The following is a 27,982-nucleotide window of genomic DNA, read 5'->3' on the forward strand; positions in this document are numbered from 1 at the left end:
CCATTTGGAGCTTACAGTCCACCGGGGGAGACGGACTATTTCGGCCCACAAAATGGCGGGAGGGGAAAAAAAATCCCATTTATTCCATTCTGACCCGCGCTCTTGTCGCCGTAAACTTTAATTTTAAAAAATCAGAGTGCGTGTGCGTGTGTGTGTGTGTGTGTCCAAAGCCGCCCGTGCGCCACCGCGGGAGAAGCCAGGCCTGCCGGTAGGAAGGACGGTTGGGATGGGATGAGATGAGCTGAGTCACCCCCGTAAAACGGGGGGCCCGATCGAGGGGGGGGGCCCCCCAATCTCCCCCGGCTGCATTTCTGGAGACGCGTGACATCACGGGGCGGGGCCCCCCAATTTGCTCCAGCTTTCCTCGCCGTCCCCCCGCCCAGCGCGGAGAAAGGGGGCGGGGGGGGGGGGGGATCGGGCTCCCTCCCCATCACCGTGGGAAGCCCGCAGCCGGAGGCTGGCAAAGGGGGGCAGGGGGGAGGCCCGGAGGCTGCGGGGAGATGCGGAGGCTGCGGGGAGATGCGGCCTGAAGCCCCGCGGTGCCTCCGACTGCCGGGGGAGCAGATCTGGCCACTGAAAGGAGCGAAGGGGAGCCGGCACCATGGGCCGACTGCTGCGGGCCTCTCTCCTCTTAGCCTGGGGTGAGTAGCTGGGGGGGGGGGGGGGGGGGGTCAAAGTGTGTGTGTGTGTGTGATATTTTTTACTCTATTTTATTTGTACCTATCTATTCTATTGATTTTATTTTGTGAGTACGTTTGGTTTGGTTCTCTGCCTCCCCCTTTTAGACTGGGAGCCCACTGTTGGGTAGGGGCTGTCTCTATAGGTTGCCAATTTGGACTTCCCGAGCGCTTAGTCCAGTGCTCTGCACCTAGTAAGCGCTCAATAAATACGATTGATTGATTGATTGATTGATTGATTTTGTTCTCTGCCTCCCCCTTTTAGACTGGGAGCCCACTGTTGGGTAGGGGCTGGCTCTATGTGTTGCCAATTTGGACTTCCCGAGCGCTTAGTCCAGTGCTCTGCACCTAGTAAGCGCTCAATAAATACGATTGATTGATTGATTGATTGATTTTGTTCTCTGCCTCCCCCTTTTAGACTGGGAGCCCACTGTTGGGTAGGGGCTGGCTCTATGTGTTGCCAATTTGGACTTCCCAAGCGCTTAGTACAGTGCTCTGCACATAGTAAGCGCTCAATAAATACGATTGATTGATTGATTGATTGATTTTGTTCTCTGCCTCCCCCTTTTAGACTGGGAGCCCACTGTTGGGTAGGGGCTGTCTCTATAGGTTGCCAATTTGGACTTCCCGAGCGCTTAGTCCAGTGCTCTGCACATAGTAAGCGCCCAATAAATACGATTGGTTGATTGATTGATTGGTTTTGTTCTCTGCCTCCCCCTTTTAGACTGGGAGCCCACTGTTGGGTAGGGGCTGTCTCTAGAGGTTGCCAATTTGGACTTCCCAAGCGCTTAGTACAGTGCTCTGCACATAGTAAGCGCTCAATAAATACGATTGATTGATTGATTGATTGATTTTGTTCTCTGCCTCCCCCTTTTAGACTGGGAGCCCACTGTTGGGTAGGGGCTGTCTCTCTAGGTTGCCAATTTGGACTTCCTAAGCGCTTAGTCCAGTGCTCTGCACATAGTAAGCGCTCAATAAATACGATTGATTGATTGATTTTGTTCTCTGCCTCCCCCTTTTAGACTGGGAGCCCACTGTTGGGTAGGGACTGTCTCTATGTGTTGCCAATTTGGACTTCCCAAGCGCTTAGTCCAGTGCTCTGCACATAGTAAGCGCTCAGTAAATACGATTGATGATGATGATGAAGGGGCGGGGGGGGGGGGGGCGTAGAAAAGTTGACGAGGGACCCCCATCCTACCCAGGGGTGGAGGTGGCTGCAGATGAAAACGTCCCCCCCGTTGATCTCTGTAAAGTGCAGGGAACTTTACGGTGCTTTTGTATGGTTCATCCTCCTCCCTTCGCCGTTTTTCTTGGGGATCTTTTCCTCCCCAGGCTCGGCGCACCTCCTCCCACCGCGGCCTTTGTCCCCTCCCGGGCCAGCTCACTTGACATCCATCTAAGCCAGACTGGGAGCCCACTGTTGGGTAGGGGCTGTCTCTCTAATGTTGCCAATTTGTACTTCCCGAGCGCTTAGTACAGTGCTCCGCGCGCAGGAAGCGCTCAATAAATAGGATTGATGATGATGCTGATGACTAGTGAGGCTGGGACCAGATTGCCCGGGTGGATTCGAGAAGCTGCGGGATGGCGGGGAGAGAGAGAGAGAGAGAGAAAGAGAGAGAGAATAGGGGATTTCTAATCATCATCATCATCAATATTGAGCGCTTACTATGTGCAGAGCACTGTACTAAGCGCTTGGGAAGTCCAAATTGGCAACATATAGAGACAGTCCCTACCCAACAGTGGGCTCACAGTCTGAAAGGGGGAGACAGAGAACAAAACCAAACATACTCACAAAATAAAATCAATAGAATAGATATGTACAAGTAAAATAAATAGAGTAATAAATATGTAGCAACATATATACATATATACAGGTGCTGTGGGGAAGGGAAGGAGGTAAGGCGGGGGGGATGGAGAGGGGGAGGAGGGGGAGAGGAAGGAGAGGGCTCAGTCTGGGAAGGCCTCCTGGAGGAGGTGAGCTCTCAATAGGGCCTTGAAGGGAGGAAGAGAGCTGGCTTGGCAGATGTGAGGAGGGAGGGCCTTGTTGGCAGTCTTTCTTGAGCTGCTGACCATGCAGGCTGGGGGGGCAAAACCCCCAACACCATTCTCTCCCCCCGCCCCCATCTAGGCCGTCCTTTAGGGAGGCCAGTCTGTAGAAACATCTTGCCTGATGTCAACCCCTGAGCCCCCCCCCCCCCATTTATTAGAAGTCATATAAAGTGACAGAAAATCACAGAGGTTTAAGGTACAAGAAAGTCAACCCACACAAAGAACACGGTCTTGAAATCTCCGTATGGGTGGGCCCTTAATTAATCCAGAGAAATTAAGTTCAAAAGTAATTGTACTTAGAACAGTTGGATGGTCTGTGCTGCTATTTCGGTATAACCTTATGGGTAAGCAACTTTGAAGAGAGGGGCCTGCTCTAAATTACCAACTAATTACCCACTGTCAGTCTTGGAAAAATATCAGGGGCTTAAAGGTGAAGTTTTGATCATCATCATCAATAGTATTTATTGAGTGCTTACTATGTGCAGAGCACTGTACTAAGCGCTTGGGAAGTACAAATTGGCAACATTTTGATCATAGGATTGGAAGAGGGGAGTGGAAAGTAACCACACATAGCATCTTCCCACCCAAGGAGATCAAAGCATTTTCCATACCGAATCACATTTATCTTGTATCACATCCTCAATTGCGTGTCCTTACCATGAGGCTCTGTGCGGAGGGACCATACTGATGGTAAAAGTCACTCCCCCTAACCTTCTGGCTTGGGCTGCTGGTAAGAAAGCCACTAGGCCGGTACAAGCCGGGCTGGGGGTGGGGCGCATGGGGAGGCTAGAAGCAGGGAGCTCTCCACCAGGACCAGATTTTTCCTGGTCTCAGTGGCCTCAAAGCTCAAGTTACTCCGAAAATGTCTATTTACTTCCTTTCTCTTATCCTCGTCATCGCCATCATCATCATCATCAACAACAACATCCTCGTCTTTTTGGAGCACCTGCTGCAGAGATCTGTAGGATTTTGTCCATTTTTAAATCCAGGAGAGTGGAATTGAAATGTGGAAATCATAATGGGTCCCGCCCATTAAAGGAGCAGAAACAATTCCCCAACATTTTGGGAAGGTTGTCTAACCTGCCTATCCCTTCACTGATTTAATGGGGGAGTTTTTATCGAAGGAGGGAAGTTTCAGGAACACACCAATCATCTCCCTGCCTCTGGTCCAGGTTGCTCCCCTCACCCCCGTGGCTCCTCCTCCCCAAAGACTGCTGCACCTAGTGCCACAGCCCAGCCTGGTAAACATGCCCAAGGGCCTGCAGCTCAGGTGCCTCCGGGGCCTAGAAAAGCCTTTTCTCTTTGAGTTCACTTTCTTTCTGCCGAGTTTCAAGTGCTCTCCCAGTCGAAATGCCCTTTGGTTGGCTCTCCGGCTTTGCTTCGTACTCATTCCATCATTGTCATCCTCCGCAGAATTTATATAGGTCTATTTGCTCGGGGTCCCTGCAAGGGGCCTTGCAAAGTAACTTAATGAACACAGACGGGAAGGGAACACTCTTGGGTCTTGTCGTGGATTTTCTTGTTTATATTGGGCGAGTCGGAGGGAACAATATTCCAGGAGGGTCCTGCCTGTGACAAATGGTCAGCTGGAGACTGGCGATCTGCCAAACGTTATCTCATCTGTAAAATGGGGATTAAGACTGTGAGGTCCGTGTGGGACAGAGACCCTGTCCAACCCGATTATCTCGTATCTACCCCAGTGCTTAGTACAGTGCCTGGCACATAGTAAGTGCTTAGCAAATACCATAAGAAAGAAAAAAGTGGTCTGGTCCAGGATCGATAGGGGCCCGGAAGGGTGAGGCGTTTGGCTTTGTCCCGTGGGACCACCTACCCACCACCTTTCCCCTTTGTTCCACTTCTGGGACCACTCCCCTCCTTGATCTGAACCCACTCTAGAAATCTGGGGTCCCCCACCCCAACGTCACCCCTCACCAAGGGCCAGCATGCTGTAGGTGGCCAGGATGCCAGAGGACGGATGTCTAGAAAGGGGATTTGTGAGGATCACTAGGTCGAAGCCTCCAAGGTGTTATTGAATTTCACAGTGAATGGCCATCTCGCTGGCTGTTTCCTCCTGGTCCAGCTCCTGAAATCACTTTGTTTCTGGTCCACATGGGAGAAGCAGGGCAATGCAGCAGAGCGGGGGTTATAATTGGGCCAAAGGCAGCAGTAGTTTTCTGTGTTGGTGGGATCGGCTTTCTTAATCCTGACCATTAAAGGCCAGGCTAATGGCTGGCGAGGATCGGGGGGTGATTTGATGCTGCGGTCAAAGGAAGGAGGGGAATAAAGATTTTGAGGGGTAAGGATCTGGGACCCGATATGCTTAAATCACAAAGAGCACAACCCTGGGAGTGAGAGGACCAGGGTTCTAACCTCAGCTCTGCCACTTTAATAATAATAATAATAATAATAATAGTATTTGTTAAGCGCTTACTATGTGCCAGGCACTGTACTAAGCACTGGAGTGGATACAAGCCAATGGGATTGGACACAGTCCCTTGTCCCACCTGGGGCTCACAGTCTCAATCTCCATTTTACAGATGAGGTCACTGAGGCACAGAGAAACTAAGTGTTTTGCCCAAGGTCACACAGCAGACAAGTGGTGGAGCCTGGATTAGAACCCATGACCTTTTGACTACGAGGCCCATAGTGGATAAAGATCCACTATGCCATGCTTCGTCTTGCCTGCTTTGTGACCTTGGGCAAGTCACTTCACTTCTCTGGGCCTCAGTTTCCTCATCTGTAAAACGGGGGTGAAATACCTGTTCTCCCTCTTACCTAGACTGAGACCTGTGAGGAACAGGGACTGTGCCCAACCTAACAAATACTATTATTATTATTATTATTCCTATTATTACAGAAGCAGGTTCAAGGAGCAGATGTGTCAGGTTGCTTTACCTGCTGTCTCTTGCTTGGCTACTAAATGCTCCAGGGCTTCCTGCGTGGACTATTTACTGACAACTGAGTGTCTTAGCCCAGATTAGGAAAAGCCATCGAAAAGAGCAGCAATGGTGCAGATGAGGAGATGGCAAGCCAGATCCAAGTCCGGAACTCCGGCTGAGCCGGGGCAACTTTGCTCTGTGGGGAAAGTGTCCTTATGGGGGATGGTGTTCTGCCCTCAGTAAGCGCTCAATAGATACCACTGATTGATTGATAAAGAACTTTACCCTCAAAGTTAGGGTTTGGTGATCAGGAGCCACCCAGCCGTACGCCTGTCAATTCCCAAGGTGGCTCTTACCAACTCCTCAATACCTGCTGTGACTGTGCCCTCTACTAGCCGCCCACTCTGGCTCTGCCCAAGAGCCCCCTCCCTCCCTGCAGCCTTTCAGGTAGGTAACCAGTAGGATTGGGGATGAAAGGTTTGCTCGAAAGAACCAGCTTTCTGTCCAGATCGATTTGAAGCACGAGTCCCTTACATAGTTGCTTCTTAGTCGCCTCCCACATCTCCTCCCTGCCCCCGGGGTGGGGTGGTCTCTGAGGCTTTCTTTGTCTCCCCACAGGGGCCCTGGGTGTGTGCCTGGTTGAGTCGGAGGAGCCCAGCCCCGAGGGGCTCTCCTCCACTTCCCTGCTGGAACTTCTGCTACCCCCGCACTTGGAGCTGCTGGACTCTGGCGAGCCAGGTGAGGCCTTTGGCCTGGGGGCCGAGTTGGAAGTCCCAGGCTCCGGTTTTGCCGGCGAGGAGGAGGAGAACGAGGAGTCAAGGATCCTGCAACCCCCACAGTACTTCTGGGAAGATGGAGGAGAGCTCAACGATTCCAGCCTGGACCTGGTCCCCGCTGCAGGTAGTTCATCTCAAGTAACTGACATCAGCCAGCACCAGTTGCGGGGAGAGGAGCACGGCCCTTGAGCTTCTCCCTAGAATTTGGTCTCACCACGTCTTATACTTGTGTCTAGTGAGCCCCGGGTCCTCTTTAGGGAGAAGCCAGGGTGCTTGTCCCTGTTCTTGACTCTTGCTCTTGGTGGGGAGGTGTCTGGCTCATGTATCTGGGGCCTGTTTTCTTTTTTGCCTTCTGTCACCCCATTGTTTTCTCTCCTCTCATCCCTGTCATTGACTTCCCTCTTCATCCCATGAGTTGTGCTGGTGAGAGTGAGCATGTGCAAGCTTCAGCCTGCACCAGAGGTGGCTCTATCCACTTTGAGTTTGGGTGTGGGGATGTGTGCCAGGACTGTCCCTATGCCACCCTCCTTTATTCTCCTTCCTGAGCATTTCATCCCCAGGGGTCTACGGGGTAGACTTCTCAGACCCCCTAAGGGAGTCAGAGCACGGGGAAGGGGTGGGGAGAGATGATCCCCAACCGGCCCTGCTGCTCTCCAAGGCCACGGCCCCGTTTAGGACGCTGGTGCTCAGCCGTATTTTGGGGGCCGTCCCTCCAGGCGAACGGGAACTTCATCTCCACAGGCTGGAATTCAGGAAGCCAAAGTCTTAGCTCCAATCCCAATCCCCCAGTCGCGCGGGTGGGGGGGCCAGCCAACGGCAAGCATATTGCCAGTTCCTCCCGGAGGGGGTGTACCCACTGACCTGCACACGGAGTAAATGAGTACACAGGCAGCGCAGCACACGCACACGGGCCATGAGTCACATATGCCTCGCCAGCCAGCCATTCTCCACCCACACCGAGACGCGGTCTCTTTCCCGTGGAGACCCACACGCTCTGGAGTAAGGAATGTGTGCCCATGAGAGCAAATCAAGACAGACGCAGGCTAGGCACGCACCCATCTGCACACCCCGCTGCCTCCCGAACTTCCGGAACACATCCAGGTGCGTGGTGTGGGGCTTTCTTTGATTGTATGACACCTGTCTCCCGCTTCTAGCTGTGAGCCCGTTGTTGGGTAGGGACCGTCTCTATACGTTGCCGACTTGGACTTCCCGAGCGCTTAGTACAGTGCTCTGCCCACAGTAAGCGCTCAGTAAATACGATTGAATGAATCTAGCTGCCACTAGATGGTGGCAGAGGATCCCAGTGTGCCGTCACTAAGCCTTTGCTGGGCTCCCAGTTGGTATTGGCAGGAGAAGATGCCCAACAACGAGGTTCTGGAACACAGTCAGCTCACCAGCACTGAGACAATGCTCACAGAATCACAGCTCTACTGGGCGGGACATGTGAGGAGAATGAACGACAGCAGCTGCTGCCCGGGGAGCCGAGAGGGGGCCCACACAAGCAGGGAGAGCGGAAGAAACCGTTTGAAAGGAGAGCGAAGCACGGTCTCCAATAATGCAGCTGACCGACCAATCTGGTGGGCAGCAGTTGGGGAAGGGGGGGGACTACTCTTCCCAAGCAGGGGCTTTGTGTACATTGGGATACCAGAAAGGCTGGCTCGGAAACAGAGGTAGACTCCATATGGGGAAAACATGTTAGCACAACAAGGAGCTATCTTCACGTGTAAATGGTGCAGCCATGCTCACGTGCATGGATAGGATCATGCTGTCAAGACCAGTGTGAGATTGAGAGATTTGCTCTCTGGGGGGCTCTATTCCAAGCCAAGGCCCGTGATGTGCTCCTCTAATATATGGATTTTTCAACCTTTTTTAAAAACCAAAATGTTTCAGTGTTTCACTTGATCACACTCCCCTCCCTCATCTTGTAGCCTCTCTCACAGATTTCCCTACTTTAGCTCCCTGCCGCGTGCGCGCACACACATACACATACAAGATCAGTCAGTCAGTCAGTAGTATATATTGAGTACTTACTGTGTGCAGAGCAATGTACTAAGTACTTGGGAGAGTACAATATAGCAATAAATAGACATGTTCCCTGCCCATAATGAGCATACATTCTAGAGGCATTACAGGCATGTAATGTACTTACGTACATGCCTGTAATGCCTCTAGAATGTATGCTCATTATGGGCAGGGAACATGTCTGTTTATTGCTATATGTAAATGCTGTGGGGCTGGAAGGTGGGGATGAATAAAGGGAGTAGGTCAGGGTGATGCAGAAGGGAGTGGGAGAAGAGGAAAGGAGGGCTGAGGGAAGGCCTCTTGCAGGAGATGTGCCTTCATTAAGGTTTTGAAGGGGGGAGAGTAATTATCTCTCTCTCTCTCTCACACACACACACACACACACACGCACACAAAAATACTCACCAGGCCTAAACCATTTTTGTGATGGAACAGAGAGCAGCAGCAGCAGCAGCCGACACCAAGGGGAGGCAGAGTATGGTCCAGTATTCCTCAATGCCTGGGGCACTGAATACAGCTCCTTGCCTGCTCCTGTCCTGCACTGCTGCTCTTGCTTGTTGAGCCCCCTGGCTTTTCCATTAACAGCTCCCATTGTCTCACCCTGCTCAACCCACACCAATCCCTGCCCATGCTTCAGAAGAGTGAGTGTGCTTGTGGGGGGAATCTTGAATGATTTCACACACACCTCTTCCCTCCTTGGGGTGTCCAGACCTTTTGCGTGCGTGTTTGTGTGTGTGTGAGAGCGTAGGTATTTGAGAATGTGGGTTTGTGTTCTCATGAGGGTGCGTGGGTATGAGTGATTCTACAGTCTGCCACCCCCACACCCCATTCACCCTCTCCTCGGATGCTTGGGTTGGGTAGCTGGGTAATGGCATGGGAAACTGGCCCCGTATAATAACAATAGTAATAATGATTGGCATTTATTAAGTGCTTTTTATTTGCCAAGCTCTGGGCTAGATACAAGATAGATCAGGCACAGTGTCAATCCTACATGGGGCTCATCATCTCAGAGGGAGGGAGAACAGAACAGGTAACATCCCCGTTTTACAGCGGAGGGAACCGAACCATAGAGAAGTGAAATAAACGGGCCAGGGTCACATACTGGAACTAGATACCTGATCCATACTCGTTCCACTAGGCTATGCGACCTCCCTACAGAATAGGATGGAGAGAGAGAAAAATAGAGAGAGAGCGTTGTGTGAGTGTGCCTGTGGTGGTTGAAGAGGTGGTAATGCTAGATCACTTGGGTTTATGTGGCATTTGCCAAGTGTTGTACTAAGCACTGGGGTACATACAAGTTAATCAGTTTGGACACAGTCCCTTGTCCCACATGGGGCTCACAGCCTTAATCCCCATTTTACAGTTGAGGAAACTGCAGCCAAGAGAAGCATCTTGCCCAGGGTCACACAGCAGGTACGTAGCAGAGCTGGAATTAGAACCCCAGTCCTCTGCTTCTCAGGCCACGCTGCTGCTCTATATCCTTACAAATCACTTACAGCAGTGATCAGGAAAGGGTTAGGGGGGTGGTTTAGAGAAGCAGTTTGGCTTACTGGAAAGAGCACGGGCTTGGGAGTCAGAGGTCGTGGGTTCTAATCCTGGCTCCGCCGCTTGTCAGCTGCGTGACTTTGGGCAAGTCACTTAACTTCTCTGGGCCTCAGTTACCTCATCTGTCAAATGGGGATTAAGACTGTGAGCCCCAAGTGGGGCAACCTGATTACCTTGTATCTATCCCAGTGCTTAGAACAGTGTCTGACACATAGTAAGCACTTAACAAATACCATCATTATTATTCAAGGAAGAGAGAAATGGTAAGGAAAGAAAAAGAAAGCAAACCAAGTTGATAACTAACCTACTCAGCTATTGAGTCCTGCCTCTCCTGCCTCACACCGTTTTCTCTATTTCCCTCGGTCCCCGTCTCTGTTGATCTGTCACTCTAATACCCTGGAGCAGAGCATCACCAAGAGACTCAGGGCACTCCATTTTCCTTTGTTCTTAGGTTCCCTGAGACTTTTTTGGGGAGGGTCCTGTTGTCTGTAAGCCCCTTGTGGGCAGCGATAGTGTCTACCAACTCTGGGTATCGTGCTCTCCCAAGTTCTTAGTACGCTGCTGTGCACAGAGTAGGTGCCCAATAAATACCACTGAGGGATGGATTGATTGAGGATTTTCGCCTCTTGGCAGGGTCCAGTGCATCAACATCAGCCTCGTTCGAGGCCCTGGACTTTTTTCTCTTTTACTGCCCACTTCATGAGCACCCACCTTCCACTCTGCCTCCATGTTGAAGGGGACCAGGATGCCCAGTCTTAATGCCATGCTCTTCTTTTCGTCCGTACCCGTGTGCGATTTCCGTCTGGCCCTTTAAGGCTGTCCCGGGGCCCTCAGGATCTGCTTCGATGGCTCCTACCATGGCCGGCCCCCAGGCTGGGCGCTCAGACATGCAGAACCGAACAAAGAGAACCGTTCAGAAGTAGGCACTGTCCCAGGAGTGCACCCCACCCACCCGCTATTTGCTGGAGTACAGTGGGGAAGCCCCTGAGATGTGAGTGTTCCCAGGTACCCCCTGGGCTAGTTCCTTTGCATCTGGGGGCTCCAGAGATGGCTTCTTCTCTAAGTGTCTTAAAAACCCTCAAGTCTAAAGAGGTCAATCTCTGAAAGAGCAACGTCTTGGACCAAGACTAGCCAAAGTCCATTGCTTCAGGTAATGCCTAGCGTCACACACTCTCTCTCTCTCCCTTCCTGTAACCCTCTGCCTTGAATGACAGTACTGCCTTATGGGCTCCTGCTCCTACTCTGAGTAATAATCAGTAGGCTTCTGAAGGGGAGAGATTATCAAGGTGTGTCTGTATGTCTTTCTATCTATCCTGATAGATAAATAGATACATACATACATACACACAGTCCCCTTCTGAGATTCCAGCTGGACTCAGATGGAGTCTCCATTTTGGACCTAAACCCTGCCATTTGCTAGTAGCCTGGGTTGTGGTGCCAAGAGGGTTAACCAGCAGTCCCCAACGTTTATTCTCTTCACTTTACATGTGTCGGCTTCTCATTTGTCCTGTTGGGGCCACAAAGGGATGGGATTTTCTGAGGGGGAGTGAGCAGAATGGGGTTTGGGAGTGGCGGTGAGGCTTCAAAAAGCTCATGGGTCAGAGAGCCCATTTCTTACATCTTTTCAGCCTGCCCAGAAGCTTCGGGTCTCGTCGGAGACTCGGGATGAGCAAGAAGTCCGGCCCCAAGATCAGGGAAAGGGGGGAGTGGTGGGGGAGAAAACAATGGGTACACCCTCAAACCGGAAGCCCATGAAGGCAATGGCCCCCATCATTCCCTGGCACTTGGCACTTAAGTAGGCGGGGTCAGAATTACCCCCAGTACCACTAGACAAGTCAGCTATGGAACGGAGGAAAAAAACCCCAGGAGCTTCGACTCCCCGGGGGCTTGACCCACCAGGGTCAGAGAGGGTCTCATGTTTCCACCAATTCTCTTGAAACACTCTTAGCAGTTCTGCTTTTGGTTGTGGGGTCCTACCCTGGCCCCAGAGGTCTTCATTTCAGGGACCAGTTCCCAGCCCAGTTCCAGAGGAACCGGTGCCCACACATCTGTTACAGCTGAGCCCTCTGGCCTGCACCAAGAGTAAGCTTGGTGTGGCCTCCCCATGAGCAGCAGAGCCGGGGGTCGGGAGGGGGAGTGGGGAGGTGGACATAGGTCGGGATGAGATTTGCGTCACTGCTTAGGTTCGCCCTAACCTGGAACGTCTCGACTTTGTCTCTAGACTACAGCTTTCCGGTCTCCACGCCGAAGATGGCACCAAAGGGAGACAAGAGCCAGGCCCCAGAGCCCGAGAGGCCCCCCATGGCCCTGCCAACAGGGAATCTGGTTGAGCCCGCCTGGCGCAGTCCTCCTGAAGAAGATGATGAGGAGGGCCTGCTCCCTGTGACTGAGTTTGGGGAAGTTCCCCAGACTGTGTCTCGTGGGGGCCCCTCCAGCACCACCACCCCTACCCCCCCCCGCCACCATCATCACCACCACCACCACCACCAGTAGCCTAGCTGGCTCAGTCCCCAGGGCGCCCGGGGAGGGACGGGAAGCGCCTGCAGATCAGGCCGCATCAGGCTTGGAAGTGGGGAGTAACGTGGAGCCACGTCTGCTGCCGTTTTCAGCTGCCCCACCCACTGTGGCATTGGGGACCCGGGGCCTCGGGGAGGGGGAGGAGGCTGGGGCTGAAGGCATGGAACCAGTCCCAGGTGTTCCGGAGGAGGCAGAGAGCCCAAAGGGAGGAGTCACAGAGATCCCAAAAAGATTGGAGGCCACCGGAAGCGGGGGCGTTGGGTCCAGGGGGGAAGCAGATGGAGCCATCAATTCCATCTGGACAGCTATTGAGCAAGGGGAGGTTCCTGCAGTTTCACCCTCACAGAGGGAATTCTCTCTAGAGACTAAGCCTTCACGTGATGATCCCTCCATACCCAATACCTCAGCATCCCCTCGCCTGGCCCCCAGTGGCATGGAAAGCATCCCTCCTGCTGCCACCACTGAGCAGGACTTTGCCCTGCAGCCTGGGGAAGGGCAGGTGGCTGGGGAACCCACCGGAACTCCCTGGGACTCAGCTCAGGTAAAGGGAAGGGTTTGTGGGGAGAGGGAGTAGGTGGGGTAAACTGCCTGGGACTTCACTCCAGGCTGCCATGACCCCCTCTTTACCTGTACATGCCCCGCCCTCCTTGGATCTCATCCTCCTGATAGAGGCATGAGAGGAGGGGGCTCAGGAAAAGATTGAAGGAGGGCAGGCAGGGCCATGTGGGAGCGGGGAACTCTGTTCCCTATCTGCTCCGTCTTTGGCTTCCCCTCCCCACGCCCCCTCCCCCTCCACCCGTGCTGTTGCGCATCCAATGGAGATTGACTTCTCCCCGGCAATATCATCTAAAGAGCAAGAGTGGACACTCTTTGTCAAGACCCTACAGTACTAAACAAGCAACCACGGTCTGCTCCTGAGAGGCCCTACAATGGTCACTCCTCGCCACCCTTAACTTGCTCCTTCCCCACGTCCCCCATCCTGCCCCTTCCCCCCTCCGCCACCCCGTCTCCCCCTCCCTGTCAATCCCCAGGTGACCTGCAAAGACTGGAACCACCTGGCTGGGAAGAACTACATCATCCTGAACATGACAGAGAACGTGGACTGTGTGAGTGTTGGGGCCTGGGCAGGGTAAGAGGATGGGGGTGGGGGATGCCGAGGTGGCAGCTGGGGGACAGAGCAGCCATTCCTAGGGTGGGAGAGCGTCAGGGTTGGGGGGATAATTATTCCCACATGAGTGACCTTTGGGAGAAGAGGCGGGGAACTGAGGCTTCCCCCCCGCCCCCCCCCGCCCTGCCCAAATCAAAGCCCCAGGGCCTGGGCGCTCTCTCCTCTTCCCTCTTCCTCTCCCGTCTTCCTTCCAGTTGCTTGGTGCAGACCGGAGTAGCCTGGCCCAGAGTACACTCCAGGGAAGCTGAGGCTGCTCCTAGATCTCAGATTTCTGGGAGTCCATGTCTGGGGGTGCCCGGGAGCCTAATTATGGCTTTTGGGCACCCACCTGGCCTGTGGCTCCCCAGTTAAAGTTCAGCCGAGACCAGGATGCCGACCGTCTTGATGTTAGTGAGGGGTGTCATTAGCTGTCATTAAGAGGTGGACAATTGACGTGTTTCCCAGAGGCCTCTGGGCAAGAGGAGCATTCAAGAAGCCGCTGATGGGAGAGCAGGCTTACTTTGATAAAGACAGACCCGAGGCAAGGCCCAGTCAGTTTGGTGTTCCAGAGACCCCTCCCCCATCTCCTTCTGTTGTCTTGCCTATGAGTCAAAATAAGCCGACAAGGCCCTGCTGGGGCATAGCCTCTTGATTCCATCTGGCTGCTATCGATCGGTGAACCCACAGTCCCAGGGGGTCAGATGGGCCATCAGCCTGATGAGCAGAGGAAGCAGTTCCTGGACCCTAGGAAAGATCAGAGTCACTGACTCTGACCCTGTGGGGAGCTAGGCTGTGAGATCTAGTTTCTGACCCCATCTTCTCTCCTTTCCTAACAGCGTGGTTGGGCCTTCAGAGCTGCTAATGAGAGCCAGCCTTCCAGCTGGCCTATTGCTGGAGCGCCCTTCTTGAGAGCTGGAATTGCCCAAACTAAGGTGTCGTTGTAGGGTTTTTGAGGCAGCGCACACTGTTGGTTCTTATCAGAATGTCACTGGGCATCTTGCCATGTGCCCATCTTTCTTATCTTACCAAAGGGTCTTGAAGATTAAGACAAATTCTCCGTATCTTTTCCAATTAAGCCAGTCGGTATTCAGGCCTGAGCCTGCCCCAAGTGGTTTGAGTTGCCATGGCGACCGAGAGCTGCAGCCCCTGCTTGTTAATCATCTCGAGTTGGCATGGCAACAGCAGACCTAGATTAGAAAGGAGATGCCAAAGCAGCTGTAGGGGGATGGGTTAGACTGCAGCAGCTTCTATTCATCCCCAAGATGTCTGCTGATTTCATGGCCCAACAGGAGGGGACCAGTCTATAATCAAGCTGGGCAGGAGGGCTAGACCCTGCTGAGTTCCTCGGCTGTTGACCAGGAATGGAAGGGGAGAGAAGTGAGAAACCCAAAACCGGGGAACAGCTTAGGGGGAACAGCCAGGGCTACTGACAGAGCCGAGGAGTTGAGAAATGGCACGTCAAGAGGGAGGAACAGTGGGCCTAGCACTTACCAAAATCAGTTCTATTGGAAGATAGAAAGGAAGACTAAGACTTGGACCTGCTCTCAGTGGGTTTACAATCGAATCAATCAATTATAATTTGAGTGCTTATTGTGTGCAGAGCACTGTACTAAGCACTTGGGAGAGTACAGTATAACAGAGTCGGTAGACACGCCCCCTGCCCACAAGGAGCTTACAGTCTACAGGGGGAGACAGAACAGATAAAACGACATCAAACAAGTGACTGAAGCATGCTACGTGTAAAAGAAACCAAAGAGCATAAAGAGAGACCCATAGTAAACATAATTACAACTTGAACACATAGGTGGCAGATTCTGAGTAAGGGGGAAAAAGAGGGCAAGGAATTTAGCAGGGTCAGGGTGGAGACTGCAAGGATCAGGCCAAAGAGCTAAAAGGACGGAAGGCCACCATTTTGGGTCTTTTCAGTCCTGAGCGGTAACTCCCATTTCTTGTCAGAAACCGCGGCAGAGTGAGGCTGGGAGTCCAGCTTCAAAAGCTGAAGAGATGCCTACCCCCATGGGAGTTGGCGTGTGTGTGTGTGCGTGCGCGCGCTCTTGCGTGTAAGTAGGGTGCTTGTTATGTGTAAGAGGAACTAACTGGACTGAGTGGCGTCTCTACCAGAGCCAATTTCCACCAGGAAAGGCAGCCTGGAAGGAGTCTTCATGCCGGGCAGTGGCTTACCACACTGAGTTACGTGGTACCCAGTAGTGAGCCAGTGGCTGTGCATTTTCTAACCCTGAGCCTAAGCACTACTTCCATATCTGTACTCTTTTCCAGCTGCATCCTGGCCCGTGCTCTTCACTGCTCCCAAGCAAACACCCTAACCGTTTCTCACTCTGGATTCTCCAACCTCTGGCCCGTCATGGCTCACACCTTTCCCCTCTCCTGGAATGCCCTCCCCACTCAGCCTCACCAAACCATGTCCCTCCCATCCTTCAGGGTTTCCCCCCAAAGTCACCACCTCCAGCAGGTCTTCTCTGATTAACACCCCCATCTCCAACTCATGCCATCTTTTCAGCCACTGTGGAACTCATGTTTGCTATTGCTTATTATTTAAAGCTATTTCTCATTCTTAACCACTGTGTACCTGTCAGCTTCTCTCTCCTCCAGGAGCGGAAACTCCCGGAGGGCAGGGATCTCATCTTCTTTTATATGTTCCTCAAGCATCTGCTCATGGCAGGCACATCAGTGGCAGTTGACGCTGAAATATTGTTGTTGACTGACCTCACTGATACGCCCGCCCCCAAAAGAAATGAGCTTGGCCTCTTCCTTCAGGTTCAAGGCGCCCTCTTCACCCAGCTCGGGCTCAGCGGGTTTATTTTGGGTTCCTGGCAGGAGGTGTTCCGGCAGCAGAGGGGTTCTCAGCTCCTGGCCCTGGTGGAGGAGGTGCTGCCTCGGCAGGCCGATGGGCGCCCAGGGGACTGGCACATCTCGCTGAGCAAACCCAATGAGAATGAGCAGCACCTGCTGATGACGCTGGTGGGCGAACAGGGTAAGTGAAGGGGGCCGAGGAGGGCGTGAAGATCTCCCGATTTTAGCGAGAAAGAGTAGGCGGCGGGCGTAGAAGGCGGATGAGCGGGAGAGGACTGAAAAGCAGTGTGGCCCAGTGGAAAGAGCTCAGACCTGGGTGTCAGGGGACTCGGTTTCCTCATCTGTACAATAGGGATAAGATACCTGTTCCCCTACCCCCTTAGATCGTGAGTCCCGTGTGGGACAGGGGCTGGGTCCGATCTGATCATCCTTGTAACTTCTCCAGCGCTTAGTTCAGTGCTTGGCACAAAGTAAGCTCTTCTCAGATGCTGCCATTAGTATTAAAGATTAGGCTCAATTTAGTCCATTTTCCCTCCATCCCACTTTCTCTTGGTGCTGCGAAACCACTCGGAGACACTGATGAATTCAAAGGCCACGCAGAACGATAGATCTGGTTAAATGGCCCAAACCTGCTTTTCTCTCCATAAGCCTGGGGAGCCAGTTCGACAACCAGATTTGGTTTGGACACTTCTCTACTGGAGTGGGACAAGGAGGCAGGGAAATAGAGCCAGTGAGTTTCACGCTCTGTTTCGGACCTATTTCCCACCTGGATTCCCCAGGCTTGGACTTTTTCAGTCCTGCGAAGGATTGTGTGTGCATGCTGCTTAGGCAGTGCATGGGTCAGTGCCCACACAGAAGTGAAGAGGCTCAGCAAAGCTGCGGGGGATACCAGGCCTAGGAGAGCAGAGTGGTGTAAAAAGGGTGGTAAAGGCCAGTGGGGCGGCACTGACTATCTCTCTTCCTCCTCCTCCTCCTCCTCCTTCACAGGGGTGGTCCCAACCAATGAAGTGCTCTCAGTTCTGGGGGACATCCGAAGGAGTTTAGCGGAGGTAAGAGACTTGACACCCTATGGGACAGTGAGGCCTCAAGAGCTTGGCCTGCAATCAACTTCCGAATCACCTCTCAGCCAAGCAGTAGAGACTGGGCCTGCCCAGAACTGTTCTTCCATCTTTAGGAGGCCATTCGGGGAGGGTCCCTCCAACCCTGCTAGCCTGACAATTGCTGTGTCAGCCTTCTGTGCTTCTGAGGCACCTGGACTGGGGAAGGCCCAGCCTCCGGGCTGGCCACGTAGCCAGTTACTGTCTTCCCAAACAGAGCTGTTCCACCTGTTGGACACCATTCTGAGGAGGAAGCTTCTGAGAGGAGGAACAACTTCAAAGGTCAGGGAGACCTGAAGGCGTGGAGGGCAGGCACTTCTGAGGTTTTGGGGGCTCCGGGGGTTCCCAGGTCAAAGTTCTCCTTGGAAGGGACAAATCTGGGAGCCTTGGGCAGTGGCTCCTGGGTAGCTTTCTTCTGAGGAAAGAAAGTGAACTTTCCCAATCCTCTGATCCTCTCTGGTTAGGTTGGGAGCCCCTCACTCCCATCTCCCTTGAGATATTGCCTGTGGAGGTACATTCCCAGTCCTGGCACAGCATACTTGGCGCCTCAGAAAAATAGCTGAGAACAGGGCCTGAAAACAAAGGTAAAAGTGGCGCTGGCTGGCTGGGACCCTCCATGACAGAAAGGAAACTAATATGGTTCATTTAAACATGAGAGGACAGCCAGAGAGAATCCATCTTGTTCTTGGGTCGGGGAGCGACTAGGTCTCTCTGCGTAAGCAGACGGTTGAATCCTCAAGCTATCTTGACACTGGTTCTGGGAAGTGCTTTCTCCATGGCCTCATCCTAACTTGGGGAGAAAAGGCAAAGCAGTGCTGTTCCTGCCCATGAAGGGACATGGAAGTGCTGGAGGAAGTGGCTTTGCATGGTGGAGGAAATGCTGGCCTAATAAGAAGCCTCTTTTCGGCTGTCACTGATTTGGAGCTCAGCTCTCCTGTCTCTGTCTTGGAAAGTGCTTGGAGAATTTTGGGTGAAAGGTGCATTCTCAGGGAAGAGTACTCAAGATATCCTCATTTTTCAAACTTGAATCACTGAGCTGGATTCTCCCTGAATGTGAAGGCTATATAAGGTCAGATAATAGTAATGGTATTTGTTGAGCGCTATGTGCCAAGCGATGGTTCTGTCAATCAATCAATCAATCAATCAATCATATTTATTGAGCTCTTACTGTGTGCAGAGCACTGTACTAAGCGCTTGGGAAGTACAAGTCAGCAACACATAGAGACAGTCCCTACCCAACAGCGGGCTCACAGTCTAGAAGGGGGAGACACAGAACAAAACCAAACATACTAACAAAATAAAATAAATAGAATAGATATGTACAAGTAAGATAAATAAATAAATAGAGTAATAAATATGTACATACATATATACAGGTGCTGTGGGGAAGGGAAGGAGGTAAGATGGGGGGGATGGAGAGGGGGATGAGGGGGAGAGGAAGGGGCTCAGTCTGAAGGCCTCCTGGAGGAGGTGAGCTCTCAGTAGGGCCTTGAAGGGAGGAAGAGAGCTAGCTTGGCGGATGTGGAGGAGGGAGGGCATTCCAGGCCCGGGGGATGACGTGGGCCGGGGGTCGATGGTGGGACAGGCGAGAACGAGGCACGGTGAGGAGATTAGCGGCGGAGGAGCGGAGAGTGCGGGGTGGGCTGTAGAAGGAGAGAAGGGAGGTGACGTAGGAGGGGGCAAGGTGATGGACAGCCTTGAAGCCCAGGGTGACGAGTTTCTGCCTGTTGCACAGATTGATTGGTAGCCATTGGAGATTTTTGAGGAGGGGAGTAACATGCCCAGAGCGTTTCTGGACAAAGACAATCCGGGCAGCAGCATGAAGTATGGATTGAAGTGGGGAGAGACAAGAGGATGGGAGATCAGAGAGAAGGCTGGTGCAGTAGTCCAGACGGGATAGGATGAGAGCTTGAACGAGCAGGGTAGCGGTTTGGATGGAGAGGAAAGGGCGGATCTTGGCAATGTTGCGGAGCTGAGACTGGCAGGTTTTGGTGACGGCTTGGATGTGAGGGGTGAATGAGAGAGCGGAGTCGAGGATGACACCAAGGTTGCGGGCTTGTGAGACGGGAAGGATGGTAGTGCTGTCAACAGAGATGGGAAAGTCAGAGAGAGGGCAGGGTTTGGGAGGGAAGACAAGGATTTCAGTCTTGGACATGTTGAGTTTTAGATGGCGGGCAGACATCCAGATGGAGATGTCCTGAAGGCAGGAGGAGATGCGAGCCTGGAGGGAGGGGGATGTAGATCTGGGTGTCATCAGCGTAGAGATGATAGTTGAAGCTGTGGGAGCGAATGAGGTCACCAAGGGAGTGAGTGTAGATCGAGAACAGAAGGGGACCAAGCACTGAACCTTGGGGAACCCCCACAGTAAGGGGATGGAAGGGGGAGGAGAAGCCTGCAAAAGAGACTGAGAATGAACAACCGGAGAGATAAGAGGAGAACCAGGAGAGGACAGAGTCTGTGAAGCCAAGGTCGGATAGCGTGTTGAGGAGAAGGGGGTGGTCCACAGTGTCGAAGGCAGCCGAGAGGTCAAGGAGGATTAGGACAGAGTAGGAGCCGTTGGATTTGGCAAGCAGGAGGTCATTGGTGATCTTTGAGAGGGCAGTTTCCGTGGAATGTAGGGGACGGAAGCCAGACTGGAGGGGGTCGAGGAGAGAGTTGGTGTTGAGGAATTCGAGGCAGCGCGTGTAGACAACTCGTTCAAGGAGTTTGGAAAGGAATGGTAGGAGGGATATGGGGCGATAACTAGAAGGGGAGGTGGGGTCAAGAGAGGGTTTTTTTAGGATGGGAGAGACATGGGCATGTTTGAAGGCAGAGGGGAAGGAACCAGTGGAGAGTGAGTGGTTGAAGATGGAAGTTAAGGAGGGGAGAAGGGATGGAGCGAGAGATTTCATGCGATGAGAGGGAATGGGGTCTGAAGCACAGGTGGCCGGAGTAGCACTTGAGAGGAGGGAGGAGAGCTCCTCTGAGGATACTGCTGGGAAGGATGGGAGAGTAGCAGAGAGTGTTGAGAGCCGGGGGGTTGGAGAAGGGTGGGGGAGTGACTTTGGGGAGGTCGGACCTGATGGGTTGAATTTTGTTAGTGAAGTAGGAGGCCAGATCTTTGGGGGTGAGGGAAGGAGGAGGGGGAGGAACCGGGGGCCCGGGGGCCCCGTCAGAGCTGTAACATTACATGAGGGTAAAGGAGGTGTCAGTTCTCACAGTCAATCAATGAATCAGTAGTATTTATGGAGGGCTTACTCCATAGAGTAGAGTAGAGAGTAGAGTAGAGAACAGATACTAAGTGCTTGGGAAAGTACAGTATAATAGAGTTGGTAGACATGATCCTTGCCCACAAGGAGCTTACAGTCTAAGAGGACCCCACAAATCACCAGGCTACTCTGACCTTATTTCCTGAGCAATAATATTACCTTAATTTTCTGTATTCAAACAATCAATGGTATTTATTGAGCACTTACTGTGTGCAGAGCACTCTACTAAGTGCTTGGGAGAGTACAATATTCTTTTCTGCTCACTTTTCCCACTACACCCGAGCTCATGCTCTTCACTCTTCCTAGGTGATTCACCTAGGATCTCCTAACATTCATTTATTGAGCGCTTACTGTGTGCAGTGCACCGTACTAAGCGCTTGGGAAAGTACAATGCAACAATAAACAGTGATAGTCCTCACCCACAACAAGCTTACAGTTTAGAGTGGGGGAGACAGACATCAATACAACTAAATAAAATGACAGATATGTACATAAGTGCGTTGGGACTGGGAGGGGGGAAGAGCAAAGGGCAGGGCAACGCAGAAGGGAGTGGGAGATGAGGAAAAGGGGGCTTAGTCTGGGGAGGCCTCTTGGAGGAGGTGTGCCTTCGATGAGGCTTTGAATGGGGGGAGAGTAATTGTCTGTCGGATTTGAGGAGGGAGGCCGTTCCAGGCCAGAGGCAGGAAGTGGGCTAGGGGTCGGCCAACAGTCCCTCGATCTCAACTCTTCCACCTCTGACCCAGTGCTAATTCCTTTCCGTCCTCTCTGTGACGCCTACCTCTTTCAGCACATCTCTCCCCTCTTTCAAAGCCCTCCTAAAAAGCCACCACCTCCTGTCTGTTATGGATTTACTTATCTACTTTTGTTTATTTTTTTATAATCTACCCCTGAATTCCTTTAACTGTCGAACATTCATCATTTTAGGTCTTGTCATCCCTGTTAGCCTGTAAGTTCTCTGAGAGCATCGGTTGCTTCTTATATTTTTTTGGACTGTCCCCTAAGCGACTCGTTTAGTGCGCTACACAGACTACGTGTTCAATCCCTACTTTGGATGACGATACGTTTAAAGTGCATCAACAGACACTTTTCCATGTGTCTGGATATGTTCCCACCAGAGGGTAATAATCTTCTTTCTCCCTCTTGCTCTCTTGTTGAATTTGTGTTTCTAGCTCTGCTCAGGGAGTGTATTTCTTTGCATGTCACATAAGAGGCCTGTCTGGGCCGAATCAGCCGAGCGCCCTTCACCCTTTTGTTGGGTGTCCCTTATCCTGGATGCCCTGGGATTTGGTTTAGATGAAGAGGATGTAGCTTTGACTGCTCAAGACTTGGGCGTTTCAGTTCCCTGCCCCTCTCCTCTGTGGTGTCTTTTAGACACAGTCTTTTAGACTGTGAGCCCACTCTTTTAGACTGTGAGCCCACTGTTGGGTAGGGACTGTCTCTATATGTTGCCAACTTGTACTTCCCAAGCGCTTAGTACAGTAAGCGCTCAATAAATACGATTGAAGATGATGATGATGGTGTCATTTCTGTGGTGGAGTTGACTGCCCCCTAGAGGTGAAGACGGGTACCTCATTTTCTTCGCATGCCGAAGGGACCCCAGTAGCTTCGGGTAAGGAGGAGCAGGAAACCGATTCTGGGGTGTCTTGGGCTCTTTGGGAAAGCCCGTGCCCCCCTGTGCCTCAGAGAGACGCTCCCTGGTGCCCACTTCCTCCCAGGTAATCTCTGAGCACAGAGAAGTCTGCCTTCACCAAGATCCCAAGGTGCTGCGGGAGGTTCGGAGGAGAGAAGCCCCGTGTTTGTTGAGCATCCCAATGGCCCATCCCAGGACTAGAAGATATGCCCGGAGCTCTCCTCCATGAAAACTCCTAAAAATCCACCTCACCCGATCAGTTTTCCCCATTTCATCCTGCTGGATTCTGAACCGTTCAGTCACAGCAGCCTCCCCTAGCTCGTGTTCACCTAGGAGAATTCTGTATTTGCCATCCAATATACAGAAACACTCCTGGGGTGTGAGCATTGTTCCGAGAGTATTCAGAACCAAACGAATGAGCACCAAGCGCTTAGTACAGTGCTCTGCACACGGTAGGCTCCCAATAACTACTATTAATCGATACCATTTTCAGAACTCCTTTTCCTCCCTGCCCACTCCTGATTCCCTGGTCTCCGGCAAGCTCTTTCTCATTGGCGGCTAACCCATCCCTCCCTTCATCCATCTTCCAGGCGGCCCCGTCCTAAACTGCTTGCAAGCGTACGTCTCTCAGCCCTGGTACCCACAGTCCCCAGTGACTGTCCAGTGTTGTGGGAACTGAGGGAAGAGGAGCCCAGCATTTTTATGAGGTATTTTCTTTGTTCTAACTCTGATCCTTCTCCAGATTGGGATCCAGAACTACTCCTCCACCACCAGCTGCCAGTCCCGGCCCAGCCAAGCCCAGAGCGACTACGGGAAACTGTTTGTTGTGCTGGTCGTCATCGGGTCCATCTGTGTCATCATCATCGTCCTGGGGCTCATCTATAACTGCTGGCAGCGCCGCATACCCAAACTCAAGAACATGGTAAGCATTGGGGCCTGCAAGGGGCTGGGGGAGGGAGCCGAGCCGTGGAAGATGGAGACCGGCCAGGATTTAAGGGATGTGGAGGTATATGTCTAGGGTGATAGATGGCATGGCTGGGCAGGACTTCCAAGTCTCTGCTCTCAGGGGAGCTGTAGAGGTCAGTCTTGGAAGCAGGGAAGGGTCATTTTTGCCTTAAACCACCCCTCACCCCCCCGTACGACATCCGAGCCCTTTGTCTCTGACCAGATAGAATGAGAACTGTGGGTCTGGGAGAAGGGCCTGCTAAATGGGAAGACAATTCCCTGACAAAGGAAGGAACAGTATCTGTGGTCAGAGGCTGGTGAATCGTAGGCTTGTTGGGTCAAAGAATGCCGCATGTGAGCTCAGTACATGGTAATTTAGTAAATGGCTCAGTGCCTTCACTGCAAATAATTCATGGGAAGAGAGCAACTGGAATTCTTTCCCTGATTTACCTAATAACCTAAGCAATGCTATTATTAGGACATACCTATCTATGGTCTACCCAGCTCAGAATTTAGTCTCCAACAATGAATGGCAACAGGATGCTTTGAGAGACCGTGTGATGGTTGCCCTTTTTGGTTGGCGATGGGCCACCTAGCATCCCTCATGTTTCTTCCCTCTAGTAACTGCTCATCCTAGAACGTATCCAACCCCGCTCAAACCTCCTGATATTTTTGGCCTGCACAGCTTCCTGGGGGAACAGATTCCATATTTCCACCGTAAAGTGTTTTCTTTTGTTTGTTTGGGACCCATCACCTACAAGGTCCAGTGCCTGTTTCTCTCCATCCAAACTGCTACCACGTTAGTCCAAGCACTTATCCAATCCAACCTTGATTACTGCATCAACCTCCTCGTGGATGTCCCTGCCTCCTGTCTCTCCCCACTCCACCCATACATCACTTTGCTGTCCGGATCATTTTTCTAAAAAATGTTTAGTCCATATTTTCCGCAGTTGCCTCCAGTGGTTGCCCATTCACCTCGGCATCGAGGGGAAACTCTTTAGCATTGGCTTTAAAGCACTCAATCACCTTGCCCCCTCCTACCTTACCTTGCTGCTTTCCCACTACAAGCCAGTCCGCATGCTTAGGTCCTCTAACGCCAATCTACCCGCTGTACCTCGATCTCATCTAGCTCACCATCGACCCCTCACCCACGTCTCGCCTCTGGCCTGGAACTCCTTCCCCATTACTGCAGACAGACCACCACTCTCCCCGCCTTCAAAGCCTCATTAAAATCCCATCTCCTCCACGAGGACTTCCCTGACTAAGCCCTCACTTCTCCTAGTCCCTCTCGGTTCTGTTTCACCCTTATACTTGGTTTTGTACCCTTTGTACCCTTTATTCACCCTATCCTCAGCACTTACATACATATCCATAATTTGTATTAATGTCTGTCTCCCCCTCTGGACCGAAAGCTCCTTGTGGGCAGGGAATGTGTCTACCAAATTTGTTCATATTGTACTCTCCCCAGCGCTTAATACAGTGCTCTGCACACAATAAGTGCTCAATAAATATGATTGATTGATTGGTGTCCCTGTAACCAGGTGGTATGGGATTTGGTGATTGATAATTCCACGTTGCTCCTGTTTTCCCATTTCATGATTCCGTACAATTCAATCCTGTCCCCTTCCAGCTTTTTCCTGAAGACTCCTAACCCTTTCGGCCTCTCGTACAGAACTTTCTCCATCCCCTCATCATCTAAGTTGCTCTTACCGTTGATTGCCCACAGATTGGTTGGCTTACTGAGATAGGGTGAACAAACTCCCACGAGGAGAATTATAGGTTTAAAGGGGTATAGGTTGTTGAGAAAAAGACAGATGGGAATGAAATGTCGGGGTTGGAGGTGGCGGTGTTGTATTTTGAGTTCAGCCGGGCTCTGGATGGAGCCCAGTGGGGTCAGAGCTGGGCAAGTTGGTAGGGTCCACTAATCGCTGCTGACACAATTTCTTCCTCTCCTTTCCTCTTGCTTCTGTATCCTGAGAATTTACCCATTTTTTACTTTCCCACCAGTCACATGGAGAAGAACTACGATTTGTGGAGAATGGTTGCCACGACAACCCAACGCTGGATGTCGCAAGCGACAGCCAATCGGAGATGCAGGAGAAGCAGCCGAGCTTGAATGGGGGTGGCCCTGTCAATGGGCCAGCTGGCTGGAATGCACTGTTGAGCAGCAAGAGGGACCATGAGGACTCGGATGTATTTGAGGAGGACACACATCTGTGAAAGACTTGTCTGGGTTCCCTCCCCCAACCCTCCTCCCAACCCCAACGCACCCCTTTTCTCTCCGCCAAGGATTGTAGAACCGGGGCAGAGTCTCAGGAACATTGGAGAAGGGCTGGGACCAATTGGATTCACTCTGCAAAGCACTGGTGTGGCTAAAGGGAAACAGGAGAGAGAGAGAATGAATGAGGGATGAAACTCAAGATGTGGATGACAAAACATGTGCTTGCTCTACAAGCCCCATAAGCTACAGCCCCGATTTTACATTATGAACTGGTCAGTATTTCTCAGCTGAAACTCTAACACTAGATCATAGCTCTTTTGTGATCTCCAAATCCACTCCCCCGGTACCTTTCCTACTTACAATCCTGACACTCTCCCCTCCCGCCCCCCAACACGCCCTGCCCTTCTGACAGAACTGATAGCCTGCTTCTTTTCATGTTGGCAAGGTCCTTGCAAGCAGCCAAGAGCCCAGAAGTCAGTGTCCTGTTGGTAAGAGCCGGGTCTGTGCGATAGGCCAGAGACCCACAAAAGAACTCCATTCTGCCTGGCTCTGTTCTCTAAGACAGGAAACTCACCAGTTTCTGATCTTTGGTACCACCGGTCCTTGGGGCTGGGCATCTTGGGCGCCACAAGGGCCAGAGAACTGCAGATCCCGCTGACACTCCCACCCTTCCCAGAAACCCCCATGAACCCATTCCACTCCCATCTGGTCTTGGCCGGAGCACAAAGCGCCAAAATCCGGGCTCTGTGGAAAAGATTCAGTGATTCTAAAGTGAGCCTAGTACAGCTAAGTACTATATCCGCCCCGCTGGCTACGCATCCCTCGATATTTTGAAAAAACAGCGTTGTCGCCTGTCTGACTTTGTTCCAGTCGAACAAGGGCCTAAACGCCGCCCCTGATCAGCGGAGATTCCTGCTTCCCTTGGATGATTGGAGGTTGAGGCCCATGGCTCTTCTCAACCCCCTTTCCCTTCACTCTGCCTCACCTTTCTCTCTACAGACTGCCCCCCCACCCCGGTTTTGGCCAGCTGGAGGCTCGGATAACCACACGTAGGTATGGACCCAGGAATTCTGCCCCTGTCCCAGCTACCCCCACTGGTTTGGATTGGAGAAATGCATTGACTTCTTGTGCTGCTGTTGCTGTGCAGTTAGTATTCAGCTCCTGCACCCCTTCCAGAAGGGGCTGCATCGTGCTAAACCCTCCACAGGCTTGAGGCAGCGCCTGTGCATTCGGGCCCCTGGGAAGCCGAAGCTGCTCTTATTTATTCACCATGCGGAGGGCACCCGTGTCCCCCTCCTCATCAGTGTGTGTTAACCCCTGTGTTTCACCTGGTAACCGTAAGACTCATTAAACTGGCTGTGGATCGGAGAAACCACTGACCACCCCATGCTGCTCGCCTTTGTTTACTCTGTCCCCAGTGCCTTCTCGCTGCCTGGTTGTGCTGGGGGAACAGCAGGGTGGCGGGGTGGTGCCTGTGGAATCAGTTTGGCATAGGCAAGGTCGAAGGACCCGTCACCCCCGGAGACGCAGCCCCGCTGAGGGCGAGGGTTGAAGGGGGATGCCGTGTTCCTGCACGCTCTCTTACTCAAGGGAGGACCATGCTGGGAGTGGTGGCCACCGCCCTGGGGCCATATTGGGGAAGGGCGGAGATGGCCTGGGCCAAGACAGCTTCCCCCCCGGATCCACCCCACAGCCCCTGGGGGAAAGCGGGGTGGTGAATGAATTACCTCTGTGGAGAGACTAGAGAAAGTGAAGATAGCTGGGTGAACTTGGGCAAGTCACTTAACTTCTCTGGGCCTCAGTTCCCTCATCTGTCAAGTGGGGATTTAATACCTGTTCTCCCTCTGTCTTAGTCTGGGAGCCCCATGTGGGATAAGGACTGTGTCCGACCTGATTATCCTACATCTACCCCAGTACTTAGGACAGTGCTTGGCACATAGTAAACACCACAATTTTTGTTATTGTTATTATTATTGTCGTAATGAGATGGTCCCGGAGCCTGGTGTCAACTTGAGCCCTAGCAGCCTCCCCTCCCAACTGACTGCGGAAAAGCCCACCATGCCCAACAGGCCCAAATTGACCACTGTCTCCTGGTCTCGGCAGAGAAGTGGGGGAAGGGAGGCACATGCCAAGCCTGGCCATGGTTATAGAGATTGCCAGAGTCCAAGCACATTCATGATGGTCTAGGGCAGGAAGCCTACCATTTCCTGGGCTCTGTGGATGAATCTTAACCAAGTGACAGCTCTAGTTGACAGGGCTGAGGCCCCAGAGCATGGGGCCTAGGAGCAGCATGGCCTAAGAGCACAGGCTTGGGAGTCAGCGGTCATGGGTTCTAATCCCGGCTCTACCACTTGTCTGCTGAATGACCTTGGGAAAGTCACTTCACTTCTCTGGGCCTCACTTACCTCATCTGTCAAA

General features: G+C 52.3%; 1 protein-coding gene across 1 annotated transcript; it reads left to right on the plus strand.

Moving 5' to 3' along the window:
• The first annotated feature begins 461 nt into the window (after positions 1 to 461).
• PODXL2 (podocalyxin like 2) lies at positions 462 to 26,952 on the plus strand. The gene is given in 9 exon segments (XM_038740215.1): positions 462 to 641; positions 6,224 to 6,505; positions 12,170 to 12,402; positions 12,404 to 13,006; positions 13,497 to 13,571; positions 16,448 to 16,604; positions 17,411 to 17,472; positions 23,141 to 23,320; positions 25,351 to 26,952. Coding segments are annotated over 9 exon segments (1,845 nt in total). The 5' UTR covers positions 462 to 601; the 3' UTR covers positions 25,564 to 26,952.
• The last annotated feature ends 1,030 nt before the right edge of the window (positions 26,953 to 27,982 follow it).

The sequence above is a fragment of the Tachyglossus aculeatus genome, chromosome X1 (genome assembly GCF_015852505.1).
Source record: "Tachyglossus aculeatus isolate mTacAcu1 chromosome X1, mTacAcu1.pri, whole genome shotgun sequence".
In the NCBI taxonomy this organism is placed as follows: Eukaryota; Metazoa; Chordata; class Mammalia; order Monotremata; family Tachyglossidae; genus Tachyglossus; species Tachyglossus aculeatus.